Source organism: Bubalus bubalis, chromosome 11 (genome assembly GCF_019923935.1).
Source record: "Bubalus bubalis isolate 160015118507 breed Murrah chromosome 11, NDDB_SH_1, whole genome shotgun sequence".
NCBI classification, from domain to species: domain Eukaryota; kingdom Metazoa; phylum Chordata; class Mammalia; order Artiodactyla; family Bovidae; genus Bubalus; species Bubalus bubalis.
In genome coordinates this window covers 93,243,143-93,263,746 of record NC_059167.1, presented here as the reverse complement: position 1 = coordinate 93,263,746, position 20,604 = coordinate 93,243,143, and the positions used below count along the sequence as shown (strand labels likewise).

Sequence of the window (20,604 nt, the reverse complement as noted above, 5' to 3'; positions counted from 1 at the left end):
TCTTACCCTTTAGTGTTTGGGAGTTAAAAAAAAGGTACTGAATTATTGGAAACTGCTGAAATAGCTCCCTTAAAGGAAATGTCCAGGATAGTCAAGACTGTTATTATGTTAAGCAGAGATTTCTAAGGTGAGCTAGGATTGAGTTGAATGCAGTGTGTTCCAGGAAGATCAAGCCATGGAAGATCAAGCTGGTAGCAAAATTGCTAAGTAAAAACTCAGTGTGAAATGTGAAGCACAGGTGTGGGTTGCCCAGCCTGTGCTGAAATGTAAAGTCAGGGTCCTTTCTCTTGTGGATTAACTTTTGAAAAAGATGTAATAACAGCTGAGAAAGCAACTGAAAATGTCCAATTTCACTTGGATTATTTAGATTGTAATTTGTTTGGAAAAAACTTGCCTTTATTGATTTGGGTAATTTTGTCAGCTTTTAATGTTGATTCCTATTAGAAATCCGGCACATGTCAGGAATGTTAAAATGTCTCGAATGCCTAGAAGCCAAAGCATACAGTAGTTTCAGCTGTCACAGGCCCTAGATCAAGAAAATAAAGCTATTTTTGTATGTTCTAAGTTCTTCACATGATATGGAGAGTTGAATAAGAGTTTATGAAAAGGGTTGTTTGTGTCTTGAATTTGTAAGTGGAGTCCTGTTTCTAGATGAAGCTTTTTTTGGGCAGGAGTACCTTCAGGAACTGTGGATGTGTATTGCTCCATGATGGGCTTTTAATCGTGGTATTCTTGTTGGAAGAGGAGAACGTGTCCTTCAGTTGACCTTTCCTTTGTTGTACACATTTCTTTACATTATAGTCACAATACTTTGAAGTATTTCCATATTTCTTCAAAATTTAGATAACTATGTAGCATATGAGAGGGTTTTAATATTTTTTTTTCCTATTTATAATTACATCAGTGCTTCTCAGGGGAAGAAATATATACTTCATGTTAAAGCTAACGTCAGGTAGGTGTATATGTTATTAGTGAATGGCAGAGTTAAAATACTTGAATATCTTATCACCAGTATCACATATGTTAATGTTTAAAATTTGGTAGGTATTTTCTTGATCAGATTATACACATCATATTGAAACAATATAATGAGACTTGAAAGAATCAGAATAAGTTTGCAAAATCTGGTTTAATTCATATCTGGGGAGGGTGGGGAGCATGTGGTGAAAATACATATGCACAGGAACCTAATCAATGCTAGACAAATAATGTATTAGTTTACAATAGGATGACCAGAAATTCGAAGGCTCTGATTGAGTCCGTCAGCGGTAACACAGTTTTACATTTGGCTCAAGTGGCTGTTGAATAATATCAAGTGGTGCCAAGTTCCTCCAGAGCACCTCATGACCCCCCCAGCCTGGGAAGGCGTTTCACCACAGTCTGAGAAGAAACCCCAGTCGTGCCCTTCTTGTGCTGCCCCGGTACAAATGCAGGCCTGGGATTTCCAGGGGCCATATGTTATTGCACAGAGAGGTCTGGTCTAAGCAGACCCTTATGGCTAAGAAGGTGTGAGATTAGCCCTTAAATAGTGGTCTAGCATTAACGTGGTCTATCAAAGCAGGTTAAGAAATAGCTCCTTAGTGATTATGTACCAACTACTAGTTATCACGCTAACAGAAGAGGCAACATGGCAGCTTCACATTTCACATGAAAGCCTGGCGTCACCTGGGCCTGGCTGGCCGGCCTACCTTTTCACATACGTCTAGTGATTAATTCAGACCCAGGGAAAGATGATTTCATACCAGTCTTTTCTTCACATAGGTCTGTGTAGCATTAGAATTGTTCTGGGTTAATGACTAGGCCATGAAGGCAAAATGTTTTAACTCTCCTTTGCCAAAACAGAAACAGTCTCTGTTCTGACTCCTGTCCAGTTCCCAAAAAAACAGAACATACATACACCTTTGTTATTGCACATCTCTCACACAGACTCGTGTATGTATAATATATATATATATATATTTTAAATATGCTACACACATTAAAAAAAAGGACTATGGCACTTTACAGAATACATGTTTCACAAAGATCATTACACCACAGATGTTTGATAAGTATACAAAAACCCTTACACAATTCATGAAGATTGTTGAATTAGCACACAGGTTTAAAGAATCCACAGAATCCAAAGCAAACACTTCTGCCTTCTTGGAGTTCGTTGAGAAGCCCAGCCCCATCACAAAACTTGAAGCACAAATGCAGGCGAAAAATAAATAAGACTTTTTCTGGTAGTAGTGATGGTCCAGATATATTAGATTCTTAGACTGAGGCAATTATGTGATTGATAGAAATGTATTAGAAAAATAGATGTAGGTCAATGATTGTCTAATTGTTTTCAATCTGTTTCTAACACATTCCTCCCATTCAGTGGTTTTTAAACAGCCATGCAGTTTTCATCTAGGCTAGCAAGATTTTGATATTCCATTTATCCCAACTGAAGCCTGGCTAAAGGGACTTGCAGGTTCAAAAGGCCCACCTTTTTATTCTCTCTCTGCTAGAGAGATTTCATCTGTGCTCTGCTTGACAAATCAGTGTTTTAAGTAGTTTTTAGTGGTTTGCGGTTTTGTGTATGTGTGCATGTACTTTTTTTGGTCTTCTGTGACATTCAGACCAATGAAGTAAACGCTGTCAACTGACTTTCTTCTGGCCAAGAGAGGGCACATGTTCACTTATGACTTGTTATTAGAGTGATCTAGGGATATACCTCCACCCCACCGTAGTGGACAAGCAATCAGTAAAGATGATGGACCTGCTCAGAGGATCCTCTAGGCTTACGACTTTTCTGGGAGGAGAGTGCGAGTGTACAATCAGCATTATAACATAGATTCTCTATGTTGTATAGAAGGAAAAGTGAATCTTGTGAAAAAAATGTGTATTATTTTTAATCAAGATTATTTGCCTGGTGGAGGGAACTTTATTTTTGGAATTGCTTTTTTCTTTTTTAAATTAATTTCCTAGTGTTAAAAAGGGATAAGTATGATGGCATCAGGACTTTGTGCGTCCCTATCCGGCAGGGACAGGAGCCCTGTTCGGTGGCCGCCATCACCTCCTTCTGTGTGATGTCAGACACGGGTCTTGTTTCCCGAGTCCGGATGGCAGGCTGCCGTGAGCACACATATTTACCCCTTTGCTTTTCAAAAGAGTCACAGATGTACACTTTGCTTATTCTCAGTTTTGGTCTAAGAATGGTGAACTCATTATAGGCTGGTTCCCCACCCATACCTCTCCTGCCCTTTAGGTCATAATCTGTGAGATAAAATGGTTTCTGGCACAGGCCGACGGCCAGATGGGAATAAAACTTTAGTTCTTCATCCCATCTATGTATTAATATAAAGCAATTACTCGTTCTGCAGCAAGGCATGGTTTTCAGACTCACACAGCTTTAAGATGATTTACTCAGGGCAGGGTTGTAAGATCTGAATCAGGATTCTTCTGTGCCTGGTGGCGCTTAGCACACAATACCTCACCCAAACAAGGTTCATTAGTTATTTGTTAAATTTTCAAAACAAAGCAAGCCCTCAAGTAAGAAGATTCATAAGCCTAAAGAGACCCTTACTTTTAATCCTTCCAGAAATTTGGTGGATCCATCCCATTTGCTTAAGTTGTAAGGAAGTGTTTCTGTAGCATCCCGCAATTCTGAAGTTCAGGGTAATACCAGACTAGGTTTCTTTTGGTCCCTTTGATCATTCCAGGGTAAGGTTGAAGTGATGGCTAAAACCATTTTCCTGAATCAGTTATATTGGTGACTTATAGAAACTAGATTAAAAGCCCCTGGATCCTTTTTAATAGTGGTGGTTCATTCTTTCTGTAAACAGTTGTAGGCAGGTGCTAGGAGCTTGGTTGAGCTCTCCTTTTTGCATGAACCTTCTACTCTATGCTTTCCTGAGAATGAAGCCTTTGCTGTAAACTCACCGGTTAGAGCAATTTAATGTTATCTGAGTCTGCATCCAGGACCAACACCAGTAACTAGAGAAACATAACTCCTGTGACCAGCTCCTTGTCATCTGCTGCTGCCGAGGGCGGGAACACGGCTGAGTGCCGCTTGGTTACCGCACAGCGGGGAAAGGTCTCCCTGCAAGGGCTGGGATTCGGTCATGCTCTCTGCGTGAGCCACAGCAGCCTGGAGACCTGGGCCCCTGGAAGGAGGAAACACCGAGGTTTCCCCCGGCAGTCAAAGCGCAGTCCTAGCCCTCGGGAAAAACACAGGATTTCTGGTGGCAGAGGAGACTGGGCCAGTACTGGTGCTACGCCTGGGAAGTGGAGTGACTCTGTCTCTACTGATAGGAGTCTGTCTGTGCTTTTATTCTCATGGTGGGACAGGTCCTCATCCTTTCTCTCCTCAAATTTCTAGACACTCAGAGTTAAGTGGACCCACCTGACTCTGGAGTTCAGCCTAGAGTAAGTCCCACAGTAGAATTCCACACTGTCCCTGCTGACTGCTCAGGTCAGCTAAGCAAGAGGCAGTGTCTTGGTGTGTGCCCTGTAGCGCACGTCATGTCCCCGGTAAATGTATGGTCTTCACTGTGGACCCCAGAGGAGACAGTGTGAAAGAACGAGAGGAAACAAAGCCCCCGCCCCAACCGCGCTCGGAGGCAGAGATGCCCGCGGGCACGCAGCCTGTGCAGGAACACGCGTCTAAAACCGCCCACAGATCCGGCCTGTGGTCCCTTCTGTTACCAGAGAACCTGTTGCTTTCATGTCAGATCATCATCCTTCATTGAGCCTTGGCGGGGAGATGGGGTCCGACGGAACGAAACTCCACGTCAGGGCTTGTGTGCAGTTTTTTCGTTCCATCTCTCACGATTTGCACTGTGGCCCTCACCTGCAGTGCTCGGCGTGGCTGGACGCAGCCTGCCGTCGGTCCTGGGAGGCTGTGGAATGTGGCTTCGGTAGGTAAAGGCTAGTTCTTCACTTGACCCAAATGACGGAACCAGAAGTGAAGTGTTTCACAAGGTTACGGCGAGCAAGAAAACGGCGTTGATGTCTCTTCCAAACTAAAGGAGGCAGATGAGGTTTTTCCCCTCTTCGATTTCTTCCTGTACTTTGTCACTGGAGGTGGCGATCTCCGCTTGGGCAGAGAAGACAGCACAGATGAAGGTGAGCACCGTGCCCCCGATGGCGGTGTAGAAGGCCCAGCCCAGCGAGCAGTCTCCGGGTTTGTAGGCCGACGCGTAGTGTCCGCAGTAGCCTATGGCCTTCTGACAGCCCCAGCCAGCGGGGTAGAGTATCAAGCCCAGGATGAGGAAGAGGCCTGAGGGGCAGAAGAGAGAACAGATGAAAACCCCGTGGTGAGTGAGTGATGGTACTGTCTATGTGATGGTTATCTGATGTGTCTGCTCTGGGCTGTGGGGTCCGGGCTGCAGTAGCGGAACGATACTGAGTCTGCTTCCAGGACCAGACTCTGCGAGTGTCAATACTGTTCTGTGCAACTAACCTGGCCTGATCAAGATAGTCACTTTATTAGGAATACTTCTTTTAGCCTCGGGGCTTCCCTTATGGAAGCTAGTAAAGAATCCACCTGCAAGGCGGGAGACTTGGGTTCGATCCCTGGGTTGGAAAGATCCAGTATTCTGGCCTGGAGAATTCCATGGACTGTGTAGTCCATGGAGTCGCAAAGAGAGTCGGACACAACTGAGTGACTTTCACTTTAGCCTCGTATGTATGTGTCAGAATGTGAACCCACTAGTAATTTCTCTTCTAGGAAAGCAGGTGACTCTGTTACTACTTCCTCCCATAGGGCTCGTCTTGCAGTAAGGCTGCTGCTGCTGCTACTAAGTCACTTCAGTCGTGTCCGACTCTGTGTGATCCCACAGACGGCAGCCACCAGGCTCCCACGTCCCTGGGACTCTCCAGGGCAGAACACTGGAGTGGGTTGCCATTTCCTTCTCCAATGCATGAAGATGAAAAGTGAAAGGGAAGTCGCTCAGTCGTGTCCGACTCTCAGCGACCCCATGGACTGCAGCCCACCAGGCTCCTCCGTCCATGGGATTTTCCAGGCGAAGTACTGGAGTGGGTGCCAGTGCCCTCTCCGTGCAGTAAGGCAGAGGTTGGCAAACTAAGGTCAGGCGGGGCCTTGTTCTTATAAGTAAAGTTTTACTGGCACACAGCTATGCCTGTTCATGTATGGACTGCCCATGGCAGTGCAGGAACAGCACAGTGAGCGGGGTGGTACAGGCCCTGCGGCCTGCAAAAATCTAAAACATTTACTGTCTGGCTTTCTGCAGAAAATATGTGAATTCTCAGAGAATTCACAGAGAACAAGAGTCAAATGCAAGAGACCAGATCTTAACTTGGGTGTCATGCTTTAAAGAAAGATAAGCCCATGAGGGGTCAGTTTGCTGGCATTCACCAGCAACCAACCTCATACCTAGGACAGTGATTTCTATATTTACATAGACATTCTGAAACCACATGCAAACTTCATGAGAATTTTTTGTCTGATTGCTTTTAAGTAAGTGCAGCTTTGAGTAGACACTAAGAAGCTCTGTTTCGATTCTGCTGCTCTCACCACACTGACACACTAAAGGCCCACTATTTTACTATCTCTGCAGCTTTACTGCTCTCTGTGTGATCAAGAGTTACCTTCCCTGCCAGCCCGGGGCCGCGGTGGGGCAGGGTGCCTCGCCTGCTTCACCCTCACACAGCAGAAGCTGCTTATAAGGAAGTCCAGATCCCAAGATGACAAAGAAAACTGAGGGGCCTTAAAGCTTACCCAACAAAACTTTCTTGGTAGAAAGGATGCTGCAAGAAGATGACGGCTTTATTCTGTTGGGTTGGCCAAAAAGCTCATTCGTGTTTTCCCATTCGATGGTATGAAAACCCAAACAAACTTTTTGGCCAGTGGTATATGCAGCAAGAAAAGACAGTTTTCTTTGAAAAATGATATCTATATAACCAAGATTATTAATTCATAGACAAAAAGACCTGTGTTTTAGATACACTGGAATAGCAGTTCTATCCTCCTAATTTAAGATTGACTTTCAATTCTCTTTCCTTACCTTTACTGACCTGGAGAAGGAAACGGCAACCCATGCCTGGAGAATCCCATGGACAGAGGAACCTGGTGGGCTACAGTCCATGGGGTTGCAAGAGAGTCGGACGTGACTGAGCAACTAACTTAATAATCAGGGGAAAGGCCAGGCTACAAAAAAGTACCCTTGAAAGAATAAAGGACTCTCCATCTGAACAGATGTAACTCAGCTGGGGGGATCTAGGATGACTGAGCTAATTCTTTTGTATCTCTAAGGCCTATGATAAATCCTGATTAATCCCCACCTCGTTCCCTAGGAAACCTCACCCCAGGCACAGGGAACCTGGGCAGTCTCCTCCCTCAGGTCCTGAGTTTCTGGGGAGTCCCCCTCACCGGGACCTGTATCAGGATGCAGAGGCATGCAGCCGGGGGCAAGGGAGCATTACCCGCTCTTTCTTTTAAAAGGCCAGTGTGTGTGTATTTGAATTGTGGCTCCAATTATTAATTGCACATGTCATTTGTATTACGTGGCTTAAGTCCAATTAGTGAATGAACGCATGTTAACGTGAAGGGGCCAGGGTGAGCAGGATTTGCCGTCACCTAGCAGCTCTGCTGCCCTGTGCTGGGCTCTGGCTTGTTCAGTGCTCAGCTGTGTCTGACTCTCTGCAGGATGCACAGTCATGTGGCTATCACAGGTCCTTCTGGGAAATCTTCTAATATCATCGGACCCCTTTTTTTTTTTCAGCACAGTCAGGTACATTTACCCCTGTACTTCTCCTGAGCTGTTCCCTTACTGGTAGCTCAGGTGAGGTTCCTCAAGTGCTTCAGGCCTACTTAAAATCCTGTGGTTGCTCTTGGCCAATCCATCTGTGAACAGCAGGGAGACTATCATAAAAGGGTGCCATGCTTAAGAATCTTTTGAAAGCTCCAGCTTGATTATAAGCCCACAGGGCAGTCCCCACAGGTGGGTGACAGGAAGTGGCTACGGTACATCTGTGAGCCCCCCCGTGCACATGACCTGTGTCCCCACCTGGGCGGCCTGGCTGCGAGGATTCTGCTCCTTGAACACGACAGAGCCGAACGGAGCACGATCAGTGCCATGAACACACATGACTGTCTGAGCGTGAGAGAAAACTGCCGGCCTTCAAGTGAGCGAGAAGAGACATTTGTCATCCCGCTAGGTATTTAGAAAAGACTCTACTAAAGGAATTCCAGAAAGCTTCGTGATTCAGGTGGCCACACAGGCTCCTCACTTCCCAAGGTCCTGACTCCCCACTACTCCTGGGGCACCGGTCTCCAGGCGCTAAGAAGTGTCCCCTAGTCACAGCCACCAGCCCAGCAGGTTCTTTTTGCCTCCGAGTAAAGTTCTCAAGAAGCCCATAAAGGCTTCCCAGCTCTGAGGAAAGTCCACAGCCCTGCGGTCCTCTGTGTCGGCTCTCTGTCGCCCACCTCTCTCGCCCCCGCTCTCTGCTCCAGCCTTTGCTCTCGCCATGCTCCCCTCGGTTGACACCTCCTTGTCTTCAGGTCCCACCTACTCACAGTTTCAAGCGCCTCCCTTCCCCTGACTTGCTATCCCCGTTCCCTGCTTCAGTATGTTTCCGTATCATTTCTTTTTTTAAAATATAAATTTATTTATTTTAATTGGAGGCTAATTACAATATTGTATTGCTTTTGCCACACATCAACATGAATCCACCACGGGTGTACACATGTTCCCATCCTGAACCCCCCCTCCCACCTGCCTCTCCATACCATCCCTCTGGGTCATCCCAGTGCACCAGCCCAAGCATCCTGTATCGAACTTGGTAACAATCTATTACCTTGTCATATGAAACTATTTGTCCATTTTTTTTAACCTACAAAAATGGTGGTTTCATGTGGCTCAACCTGATACTTCACTTATTTTGACTTTTAGTCCATCTTCATTCTCAACTAAGCTGCACAAGGGCAGGACATCTTATTTACTACTAGAAAGCCAGGGTTCAGAACCGTGCCTGCCACCGAGTAGACTCTTAATAAAACGTTATTAATGTCAGGGCAGCTTGTTCTTCAATAGAGTTTTCCTGAACCACAGTGCCCTGGAGGAGAAAGAGTAATGTAACTCTGGCAGATGCCAGTCAACAAGAATGAACCACCCCGGCAGGAAAAGAGATGCAGCCTCTTGGTGGGTTGGCTTCCCCGTCACACTGCCCGTCCGAGGCCTGTGAACCCCAGCGGCTAGAAGTAGACATGTGCCTCAGAGTCCAAACAGGCTTGATGACACCAGCTACGGAGACAGAATGGGCACATCAGACCACAGGCAAGACACGCCGTAAGACATACACCAAGTCTGCGGCAAATGTGGCGTGGCTCCCCTCATCTGCGTTTGGAGTGCCCCAGGGACCCCAGGCGGGGTGTGCTCTGAACTGAGTTTCACATAAGAGCCACGCAGACACTGGTCTCTCCCCCTTGGAAGTATTAAAGCAGCAGCTTCTGCAGCGAGGCCAGCCCATCCCAGGGGCCTTTCCATCCCCTTGCTTTTTACTGCATCAACCTTCAGTGTGTGCGTGGGTTTGGAGGGTGACAGAGGAAACGGACTAGGCCAGTGGGCATCTGCTTTTCTTCTGACTGGCCTCTCTTCCTGGGGCCTGGCTGAGCTGCAGCAGGCCCAGCTGGGAGGGGGAGGAGAGGCATCGAGGAGGATGCTGGACAACTGCTCAAGACAGCAGCCACTCCAGGAAACTTGGCAGTGGAGAGAGCCGATAGCTCCTGCAGCGGCTCCACTCGGGATGGTACCCAAGTAGGTTCAGTTCTCCCCAGCCTTGGGAGACCCTCCCCCTTGCAGCCCGTCTTTTCTCTAACAGCCTCAGTTCCTTGTGCCAGGAAGACTAGAAGGTGCCAGCATATGCTCACCATGGGGTCACTGGGGGGTGATTCAGCCTTATCTGGGGAAGAAAGACATTAACGGAAGTGATGGCCAGTCACTTGGACTGCCTTACAGATGCTACCCCAGCCCAGGTTAGAGACAGTCCTGACAGTTTACTGAAGCCCACCATAAGATGCTGGCTGTCATGGGTACCAGCAGTCACAATGCAACATCCACCGTGTCCCTGTGGCATTTTAGTAAGAGTTTCCCTGGCCTGGAAGGAGCTTTCAGACTCAACCTGGATGCCCAGCAGTTCTAGCCTGCTACAGAGAAATCTTAGTCTGTGGGCGACATACACATACGGCTCTGGTTTAACTCAAATAATTAGACTCCATGAGCTCTAAAAGGAGAGGGTGGGAGCTGGGTCTCCTGGCTGAGCTTCCAGTGCCTAAAACAAAGAAGGTGCTAAAAAAGAAAATGAATGAAACACGCTGGGAAAAGTAAAGCCATAGTCTTCCTGATCAACAGCCCTGACTATGATTAGACCAGCCACAAAATTATATATCTTAGGGGATTTTCTTACTGCTGCCCTGAAATCAAATAATATGTTATCAAATATAAGTTTTAATCAAATCCCTTAGGTAGGGGGGAAACCTCCATAATCCCGCCAAGCCCCCAATTTTGGAAAGACCAGAAGCTGCTGAATACAATAAAATAATAATGTTTTACTTGCTCTGAAGATGGCCACCTCTAGTTTTAAGAGTAGGGGATGCTATTGAAATGGGGGAGCCGAGTCTGCACCGCCGCTCACAGCTGGTGAGGGAAGCATGGGGAAGGGTGTGCGGTGACCTCCCAGTCTCCCTGCTGTGTCGGTGCCAGCCCTCCTGCGGCTCTGTCACGGGACCACCACCCGCTTTCACACCTGCTGGCCGAGGGACGGACTCCAGGCGGCCTGCCTTTTGTGGGTCGCCCACTGCCTGTCCAGAAGGAGGCCCTCTTCCCTGGCCCGACAAGGGAGAACCAGCACTAACGCACTTGTTACTCTGCGGAACAGCAAGTGCGTCTTTGGCCATCATATTCCTGTTTCCTCCTCAGACAGGCTTCCAGACTAAATGGTAAAGACCGAGTAGACCTCAGTTCGCAAAGAAAAATTTCTAAGGACAGGAAGGAAAGACGGCCGTCTGTTACTGCTACCGGCAGTCTGGAGAAGCCCCCAGGAAACGATGCCCTCAGCCAGCACCAGGTTGTAGCACGCTCATTCTAAAGCTCTGAAATATCCTAGGATCTCTGGAGAGCTCACAGCAGACAGGGCCTAGCAGACACAGCATCGTTCAATAGATGTGGGCTCCAACTAGGTCATCCTGGGGAGTGCCCACTCCGCAAGCAAGGGGTGTCACTCATGCTGACCCTTGGGCACTCATCCACCTGGAAATACCCCCCACGCCCCACGTCCCGGCTCACGTGTTACCTGTGTGACATCTGTCACCACTCCTGCCAGAATGTTATTCTCTGTGTTCCCACTGCCCCGTGTACACCCTTCTTCAGCTCTTCATTGTGGTACTTTTGTGTATTTATTCAACTCAATGTACTGAGCTGCCTAGTAAGTAGCAGGCTTTATTCTCAGCCCTGGGACAGAGTAATGCCCTAGCAGGACTCTGAGCCCCTTGAGGGCAGACACGCTGGCTCCTTCTGGATTTCTGCCACAATTTTATCTCCGCATTTACCATAAACCTCTGATGGGAGTGACAAAGTTAACCTTGGGTAACAGAGGTCAAGAGTTCAACTTATTTCTGGCTTTCAAACAGCCACTGACTCATTTAAGAACCTAGCAGGAAACCATCTAACTATCAAACATTCATTTCCCATTCAACACAGCTTAAAAAAAAAAAAAAAAAACTCCACCTGGTGATGTTTATCCCTACCAGGTCTGCCCTGTGACTCAAACTGAATGCTGGTCTGTTGAGCGAGCGTCTCTCACTGGGCACATTGCCAGGAGGCAACCCCTGCCCCTTCATCTCAGGCGGGCATCTCGATAACAAGACGAATCAGACAGGAGAATGACTGGCTCCCGGCATCCCAGCTCCACTCTGGGACACACCTCAGAGAGCATTCCAGGCTTAGTGGGAGTGACAGCTTCAGTCCACAAGTTCTGACAACATTGGATTAAAGGAAAACCAAGGTGGGAAGGCCTGCTGACTTTCCCTTCTCGGTTCCTCCTCACCTTTTCAGTCTCTGAACACTGGAGGGCCCAAGGCCTGGTCTTCCGTCCTCTACATTGTCCTTGTTGATCACACTTGATCCCACAGCTTTAGGTACTGCCTCTGGGCTGACATCTCCTGAACCCTGATCTTAACTTTAGCTCCAGAGTTGCATATCCAACAGCCCACTTGATCTCCACTTGGATGTCTAACAAGATACTTGAAAACTATGCCCAAACCTAACTCTTGATTCCTACTCCCCACTTCAAAACCCGGTCTTTGTCCCATGGGCTTCATCTCAGTAAATGGGAGTCCCATTCCAGAGCTGCTGAGGTCAAAAATCTTCGGATCATCTCTGACACCTGCCCTTCTGCTCGAGCCCCCTTTCCTCCACTGGCAGAGCCTGCTGGCCTTCATTCTAGCCGTTCCTCGGCCGGGAGAGCGCTGCTTCCTGACTGCCCATGTGGCTAACTCCTGCATCTCCTTAAAGGTCTTGGGTTGACTCTCTTCTCACTGAATCCTGCCCTGAGAGCCTATTTAATACTGCGGTTTACCCCCACCCCCGTCACCCCAGCACACCCAGCCTGTCTTGCCCCGGCTTTTTGTTCGTTCCTTCCACAGCACCCGTCACTTTTAACACACGATATAATTATTTGGTTTGTTGTCTGTCACCACCAGCTTGAATGTAAAGCCCATGAGGACAGAGAACTTGGTGCAGTTTATTCTTTATGTGTCCCAATTGCCTGGAGCAATGTCTGACATGTAATAGGCATTCAGTAAATATTTGTTGGATAAATGAAAAGATAGAGTGCTGTGATGTAGATTCGTTACATTTTAAAATGAAGCCATTTTAAGTTCTTGCCATGCTTTTAAAATGGTTGCAGGAAAAGCTTCATTCAATAACATGAATCCTAGGGGTTGGCAATTCTGGCCAACAGCACACCAGCCACATTTACTAATGAAACATGTGGAGGGACCAAATCATGAGACTGCAAGTGCTGAAAATCTCCTTTCTAGCTACAAAAATAGATCTCTATTGGGAGATCACATTTAAAAAAAAAGCAGTAAGTCAATTAAGTGTGATAAGTCTTCAGTAATCTATATCATTTAGCCTCAAAACTCTGAAACTGTTTCCAACTATGCTTGGCTGCAGCCACGACCTGTACAGATGCACTGAGGCTGACTGTGGGCACTGCCCAGGGTGCCAGCAGGGAGCAGAGGAGCGGCGCAGGGGTAAACCTGGAGAAGTTCGGCAAGACGGCAGGTGGCGGTAGGGGACGAGGGGAGACGAGGAGGGCGGGGGACCACGCAGCTTGCAGAAGCAGTAAGGTAGTGTCCAGCAGCGCAAGCCCGGAGAATGGAGAGGCCAACAGAAAGTGCTGGCACCAAAGGCGGGAAGGTAGACCTGCTGACGGCCCAGGAGGACACCCACTCCGGCCCTGAGGGCAGTGTCACAGGTCAACCTCCAATGGAGTCGGGGGGAGGCAGTTGGGGAAAGGAGGAGATGATGTCCTGCTCCTTCGAGGAATAACACATGTACTTATGTGGCTCTAAGTCTGCGACCACCATGCGGCCCTACAGTTGACATACAGAGTGACACACGACAGGCCTAGGCCTGCTAGTTAACAGTTAACATTGATCTGCATGCTTACCTCTCCTTTCTGTCTAACTTCTCATTTTTTCCAAAGTCATCTTCCATGCTGACAGCTGGAAGTCATTTTGGCAGTCGCTAATAGCTATCTGAAAGTCACCCACTGTTGTTAGCTAGGGATCTTTTCACTTGCATAACACCCCAAGGCACGCGGTCCGGTACTAAGGCTGCTTGGAGGAGCGCACCGTGTCAGACCATCCGGTGCCCGCCCACCGAGTCTGCCATCTAGCTCTTCTCTTCCCAGAGATGACCGCCTGAAATGGTCTGCTCCTCATGTGCAGGGGCTCTGCAGACACCCCGCAGTCATGTCTCCAGAGTCACCAAGGCAAGGCTGAGCTCGGTCCCTTACACTCTGTTTTAAAAGAGGCAGCTCAATTTCGTGGGTAAAATGTTTAAATAAAAATAAGTAAGTGGTTAACCAACTACGTGGACAACGAAAGTAAACACAGGACTCTCACTGTGACATAACATGCATTTGTCCCATAAAAGAAGAGCGCTGGTCCCAAGGTCTCTTGGGTGCCTCCAAGTACAAACTTTTGGCTGAGAGGAACTCCCGCTGGAGCATAAACCGGAGAGCAGGGAGGAGTGTATTCTGCTCCCTGGCTTCTGTCTCCACGTCCCCTTCAAACTCACACTCAGTGCCCGTGACACAGCCCCTTTCTCACACTATGCTGCTGACCAGCTTCACAGGTCATCTGTGATTCCCATTTCCTTTCTAGTCTTCTCATATTTGGAAGAACCTTTTGGAAAGATCTGCTATGGTAAAAATGGTAGATTCCAAACAAAGATGACATGGAGTTTAAGCTGTAAACACCCTCCCTTTATTTTCCACATTTGCAACTAATACTTTAAAGGTGGAGGTTTATACAGGTGATTAGAACCCCTTAATGGTTGGAATGATAACTGTTAGAGTAACTATGAAAGACAGTGAAGGGAAAGTGAAGTCGCTCAGTCGTGTCCGACACTTTGCGACCCCATGGACTACCAGGCTTCTCTGTCCATGGGATTTTCCAGGCAAGAGTACAAGAGTGGGCTGCCATTTCCTTCTCCAGGAGATCTTCCCGACCCAGGGATTGAACCCGGGTCTCCCGCATTGCGGGCAGACGCTTCACCCTCTGAGCCACCAGGGAAGCTGTGCAGCTGTGTTGCCACTGCAGGGACTACGGCAGCAGCTCACACTCACTGAGCAGCACAAAGTGCCAGGCAGCAGCTGAGCCCTTACAGAGTCCTTTAGTCCTTGAGAGAATCTGGGAAGGTTGGCACTATTAATCTCATCATTTGACAGATGAGGAAACCAAGGCACAGAGGGAGTCAGTAAGGTTACACCGCTAATCCATGGTGGAGCTGGGACTCAGATCCAGGCGGCAGCGCTCCGTGGCCCACTCCGGAGCCATCACCCTCGGCCGCTGCTTTACTGCGAACCCTGTCCAACTGAGGAGGGGAGGTTGCTGAATCCTCAAAAGCCGGCTTGCTTACACCCGTGAGACATTCAGGAGCACGTGACAAGCACTTACCAAGTGGAAACACCACAGGCTTGCTGTCTAGGGCTGACGGGGAGGGGAAGGCTCGCCTCGTGTCAGGCAGGCTGACCTGACAACCCTGACAGCAAGACGGCAACAAGATAAAGGCTGTCCGTCCACTCCTTGTCTTACATTGCAGTCTTGAGTGTCATCAGCCTCCTTACTGCAATATAGATGCCACCTTGGAATGGCTGTCATTGGCCAAAAAAAAACAAAAAACGACTTCTAGAAAGAAAACCTATGAAAAGGTCGAAGCAGCACGGTGTTTGCTATGGTGCCCTCTCCTGCAGAATCTGTGTGAGCAGAAAAGTGGAAATAAAGCACAAAACCCATCAGACGAGAGGGAGAAAACGGAAGCTGTATAAACGGAAGCTGTATAGCCTGCTTACATTTCAGTCTTCGCTCTTAGAGTCTGTGTGCTTGGGAGCCATCTGAAACCGCACATCCATCTAGAACACTAATGCCATCCACACAGTGATCCACAAAAACCCACGTCCTATGAGCCTTCCAGCACAGACACTCAGCTGATTAGACAAGGCCGAGCACAAGAGTGTGCTCAGACAGCCTCCAAATGACATCCTTGCTTGTGCAGCTCCCCTCCTCCCAGGAGCCCTTCTTAATTCACGGAACAGAGCTGAGGAGCTCTGGCTTGACCCCCTAACCCTGAACCCTCGCACGACTACCTACCTACACGCAGCAGGTTCTGTTAATCCTGTGTTAACAAGAGACCTGCTCTGTCCCAGTGTCTGCATTCAGGGAGTGCTGCTCTCACTCTAACGCATCAGGCTCTCGTGAAGTCTTGCTTACGATGACTACAGGCACCAGGACGGGCCCCCCGGGCTGCGCCGCCAAGGAGAACTCAGGTCCTTGCCTCCCAAGCCCCAGCACTAAGCTAGCGGTGCTACCCTGGCCTGTGTGACTTCTCCAGGTGCCCGGACATTGCCCTCGGCACCAAAATGCCCCTTAGCCATTCAGAGCCAGGGCTCTCCGAGCAGCATTCACACACCGGTGTAACACAACAAAGCGTTAGCCATCCCACCAATTGAAGGCTTCTGCCCGTGAATGCCCCCTTGGGTGAATCTCTACTTTGGAAATCACGCTGCCCACTAAGGCTTTTCAATTTTTCAATGACAATTTATTCTGTAAAGCCCAAACAGAACTTGGTTTTAGTGACAGCCAGCTCTGAAATGATTCTTACTGGTTTTTTGGATGATGACCGCATTAATTACTATTTATGCTCTAGCTGTCTAGGAGGGCAGAGTTCATGCTAGGATTGAGACTTAGCAGCATTTACCACAACCTTTACTCTTTCAAAATCCCAAGAAACTCATGGTTTCTAGCACAGATTAGTGAACACAGAACAGACTCTGTTTCTGTCAGTGAACAACAGTTATTGAGCATCTACTGTGTATGTACCCAGGCCTCATTCCTTGCTCATATTCTAGAAGAGTCGCTCCCACACTTTAGGACTTCGGACAGGAACACAAAAGCCATAAAAGTTACTGGGAGTCAGTATTTCTCTGTTGCAAACATAAAGACACTAAAAATACCACTATCTCCTCTTATTATCATTTCACGAAAAAAGGCATTTTAACAAGAAAGGGGAAAGGATGCAACCTAAGAATAAAGGACAGGTCTTTAAGTTGAACACATATAGCACTATGAAATCTTACAACACCGTCCTCAGTTTTCTCGTTTTTGTTGACGACTAGCCTGGAGAATCCCAGGGACGGGGAGCCTGGTGGGCTGCCGTCTATGGGGTCGCACAGAGGCGGACACGACTGAAGCGACTCAGCAGCAGCAGCAGCAGAAACTAAAAACTGTCACTTGCCATCTGCCTCTACAAGGATGAAGTCACCTACCACTGCAGCTGCTCACTTCAACACCCTCTGACAAGAGCTCAGGGTGCAGGTTGGGAACGAAGCACCCGGTGATATTTTCAGGAGATTTTATGGGCCCCAATTCCTGTATCTCTTATCTGGAAAAGCAGTAAATTCACTAACAGCGACATCTGCTCCTCATGACTAGTAGTAACCTTCACCAGACTAGCAGCAACCTTGTGCAAAAATGTGTGCTGGCCTGCATACATCCCACTTCACCAAAATCACGAATACTGACCTTCCCCTACCTCTGTGGAGCAGTTCCTCAGAGCTCTCTGAGGTGCTGTCTCCCAGGCTATAGCCCTCATTTTACCGCAAATAAGCTTAACTCACACTGTGCATTGTTTTTATTTTTTTTTAATTGACAAAACCTTAGCAGAGTGGACTGGCATTTGTTCCAAGGCAGTGAGAGGCTGCTAGATGTGTGTCTGTGTGTGTGTAGCTGTGTGTGTTTGAGAAAGAGAGAGGCAGGTCTGAGTTAGGATGGGGACGCCTCTCTGAAAAGCCCGACTGTTGACTGCACAAATAAAAAGGTAGAGTGTAAAGAGGCTCTGAATTCCATTGCTTTGGCATTCAGAATATAAACCTGTTTTCACTGCATCTCATTTTAAAGTTTCAAGACTGGACCCAACTTTGACATTTAAAAACTCTGCTCTGAAGGCCAGATCAGAAATAAGAGGTCAGAGGGTTCACTGGTAATGAAAAGGGTTTTCAGCTGATAACCACAGTGTCTTAGAGTAGATGATACCTACAAGTTATTTTAGTATATGATCAATAACATTAGAGGCTTTTAACCAACAAGATTTTCTGATGGGAAGGAGAGAACAAGTGAAGGATCGGGTGTCAGTAATTTTTTACTTAAAGCTTCTGTTAATGCTTACACCATCTCCCTGGAGGAGTCTAGTAGGGCACTTGTTTTCTACTAAAAACACTTCCATGGAATTATAATTGGCAAGAAAAATACTCTTCTAGGGTGGGGGGTGGAGAACGGATGACAGAGCAATAAAGAGAATTCTCTGGAAGACAATCAGAGCATAGTTGTCATAAAAAGACCTTGCAGCCAAGCCCCCCGGAGGAAGTTTCTTCTATAATTACTCAAAATTAACGACCATCAGTTAAGAGTTGTCAAATGCCCCTATGTGGTGAAATATGTGGTGAAATAAATATGTGGTGAAACAATCCATGAGAAAGATGCAGTTTCTCCCACACTGAAGCCTCCCTAAGCCGCCTTCAGCAATGATTCACGCTTACATGCAAATTACTTCATTGGTAGTTTCTAAAGCCTTAACTTTTACTGTTAAAATGCAGCCCAGCAAAGTAATTTACTGAGATTATTCCTTCCCATGAGTTAGTGATAATATTTTACCTTGCATTCCAAGTGAGGTGTCTATGTAACTGGAAGAACTTCATAAAATATTTCTTGATAAATTATTCATCCAACATGTAGGATTAGAAACAGCTACTATTTGACTATAACCAAAATACACTTATAACTTAAAATAAGCTGCCGCAAAAAATAAAATGCAGTTTATAGCAGAATACAAGAGACTATAAAAATAGTTATTGTGCTCTGAAATTTTCAGGACAGTAAGTAAATTTCTTGTCTACTAAAGACTTTGGGGGTCCAGATAATGTTAAATAATCCCTGCAACCAAGCAGGTGCTATCTTTTCAACACTAGGGCCCTGATGTTGGTCTCTAAACCCTGAACACATATAGCCACTAAGTATTTTGGTTTGAAGTTTTTAATATTGAATTGTTTCTCAATGTGTGTGGTTTAGGTTTCATCTGTACTAGGAGCTATCTTTGAAAAAAAAAAAGATTGTGGATTGTGGGCCAGTTAGTAAAACCACTGGGAAGCCTCTATACAACATCCGAACTCATAACTGTGCTGTGCTTGAGCACACAGGAGTCTTCAGAGGAGATGCAGAGTACTTCTGCAGTGACCTCAGGACTTAGAACACCTCCACTGTTGCATCAAGCTTTTAGAACAGTGCCTGAACCACTTGTGTGAATATTCAGAGTCATACTTACGTGATGATTTGTTACTGGAATTGGAACACAGATCGCCATAGCTCACAAGATTATTTGTCCACAATTAAGTGGTTACCATAGCAAAATACTTCATTTGCGTATCAACTGCATATTCTATCTGAATTTTAAGAGAGTTTGCGATTTTCTTCTAGCGTTCCCAACTGATTCTTCAAATTAATACCTGTTTGGTCTACTCGCTCTTAGGCAGTAGTTTTTCCTCTAATGATACAGTTGAACACTTTTCTTCCCTTTATATGTGATGATATTTTTTGTTTGCTTTTCTAGGATACAGCTTCTGAAGCAATGACTCTCTAATATGGCTTGGGAGCAGAGAAACTCAAGAAATTGTAGACCTGAGTCTAGAGGTCTTTGTATTTAGCAGGCATTTAATAAAAGATCCTTGAATTGAAATTTAATTCCGGCCTGCCCTTTAACATTTTAACATTTCCTCAAGGTGGATCAATCATTACATGTGGTCCTCTTAAAATGACTCAGATATAGAAGGGTTAGACCCCACTTCCAGTGGAGGCATTCTGACTGGAGAGCCAGCAATTCAGAGCCTCCTTTTGACAGCCAGATCTACTGGGGCCTCATTCTCAGGAGGAGAAGCAGGGGATGCTCCCTTGACTTCCCTCATGCCTTTTCTGTGACGATGTCTTGAAGTCAGGCAGTCAAGGTCACACTACCTTCTCGGAGAAAAGCAGGTGAAAAGTGGCTTTGAAGACAGTCAGGGATCTCTTCCCCTCTTCCCAAGCCCTTGTTCTTATCTCTCTCCTCGCCAGTGACTGACTTGGTCTCTGGGAGTGAACAGGTAGGGCAGGGCATACATCAGAATGGATGCTGCAGTCAGGTTGAGTCATGGGTATCTTCCTGATGCTAAGGTTAGCGTTCACCCTGTGAAAAACCGCAGTGAGAATGCCAAGCCCCGGACAGCAATCACGGCATATCTCATATGACAACCCCGGCCTCCTCACGCGGGCCGGACTACACCAAAGCCACTCTGCAGTCAGCACGGACAAAACCTGCCGCTTGTCTTCTGAGATGCTTCTTTTACTCCTTTCCCATCTTTTTTTATATTGTCCTCCTTCCCCGTCAATCATGGCTCACCTCCAAGGAAACTGAACCCGCGCAGCAGGCCCGGAGCTCCCACGGCAGGGAGCAATGCCCGCGTGCACGGTCCCACAGCCATCCATCCAGCCGGACAGGTGGGCAGCTTGCTGGGGCCATCCTGCTGGGCTGAAATGGGTGCAGGCAGAGGGCTACAGGGACTGCAAAGTGGGAGAGCCGACAAGACACAAAGCAGCAGAGAGCCTGTGAAGGGAACCCGAAGCCAGCAGGCAGCCTGGCCGGCAGCTCCCAAGCTCGTCACGCCTTGTGGCCACCCCAGGGGAGCAGCCCAGGCTGGGGCCAGCAGGCCCGCTCCTGAGATCATCGTCATGGCTCCGTCCCAAACCTGAGTCACTAGGGATTCCACAGGCTGCTAAGAGGGCCCTACGTGTATTTCCAAACC

General features: G+C 47.3%; 2 protein-coding genes across 11 annotated transcripts in view; one reads left to right on the top strand and one right to left on the bottom strand.

Annotated features, from left to right (window-relative positions):
* Positions 1-19,510, top strand: part of SCAMP1 (secretory carrier membrane protein 1) — a 149,929-nt gene extending 130,419 nt beyond the window's left edge. For all 3 annotated transcript variants that reach the window (XM_044925458.2, XM_044925457.2, XM_025296368.3), the window contains exon 11: positions 19,380-19,510. The gene's annotated coding sequence lies outside the window, so the exon portion shown is untranslated. The remainder of the gene's footprint in view (positions 1-19,379) is intronic.
* Positions 1,111-20,604, bottom strand: part of LHFPL2 (LHFPL tetraspan subfamily member 2) — a 176,840-nt gene continuing 157,346 nt past the window's right edge. For 5 of the 8 annotated variants that reach the window (XM_044925452.1, XM_044925451.1, XM_044925454.1 and 2 more), the window contains one exon: positions 9,438-9,891. In XM_044925452.1, the coding sequence (XP_044781387.1) occupies positions 9,503-9,891 (389 nt within the window). In that variant the 3' untranslated portion in view covers positions 9,438-9,502. Of the gene's footprint in view, positions 5,249-8,714; positions 9,234-9,437; positions 9,892-20,604 lie in introns of those variants that run through there. The other 3 variants (XM_044925447.1, XM_006068948.3, XM_044925456.1) reach the window with 2 other exon arrangements.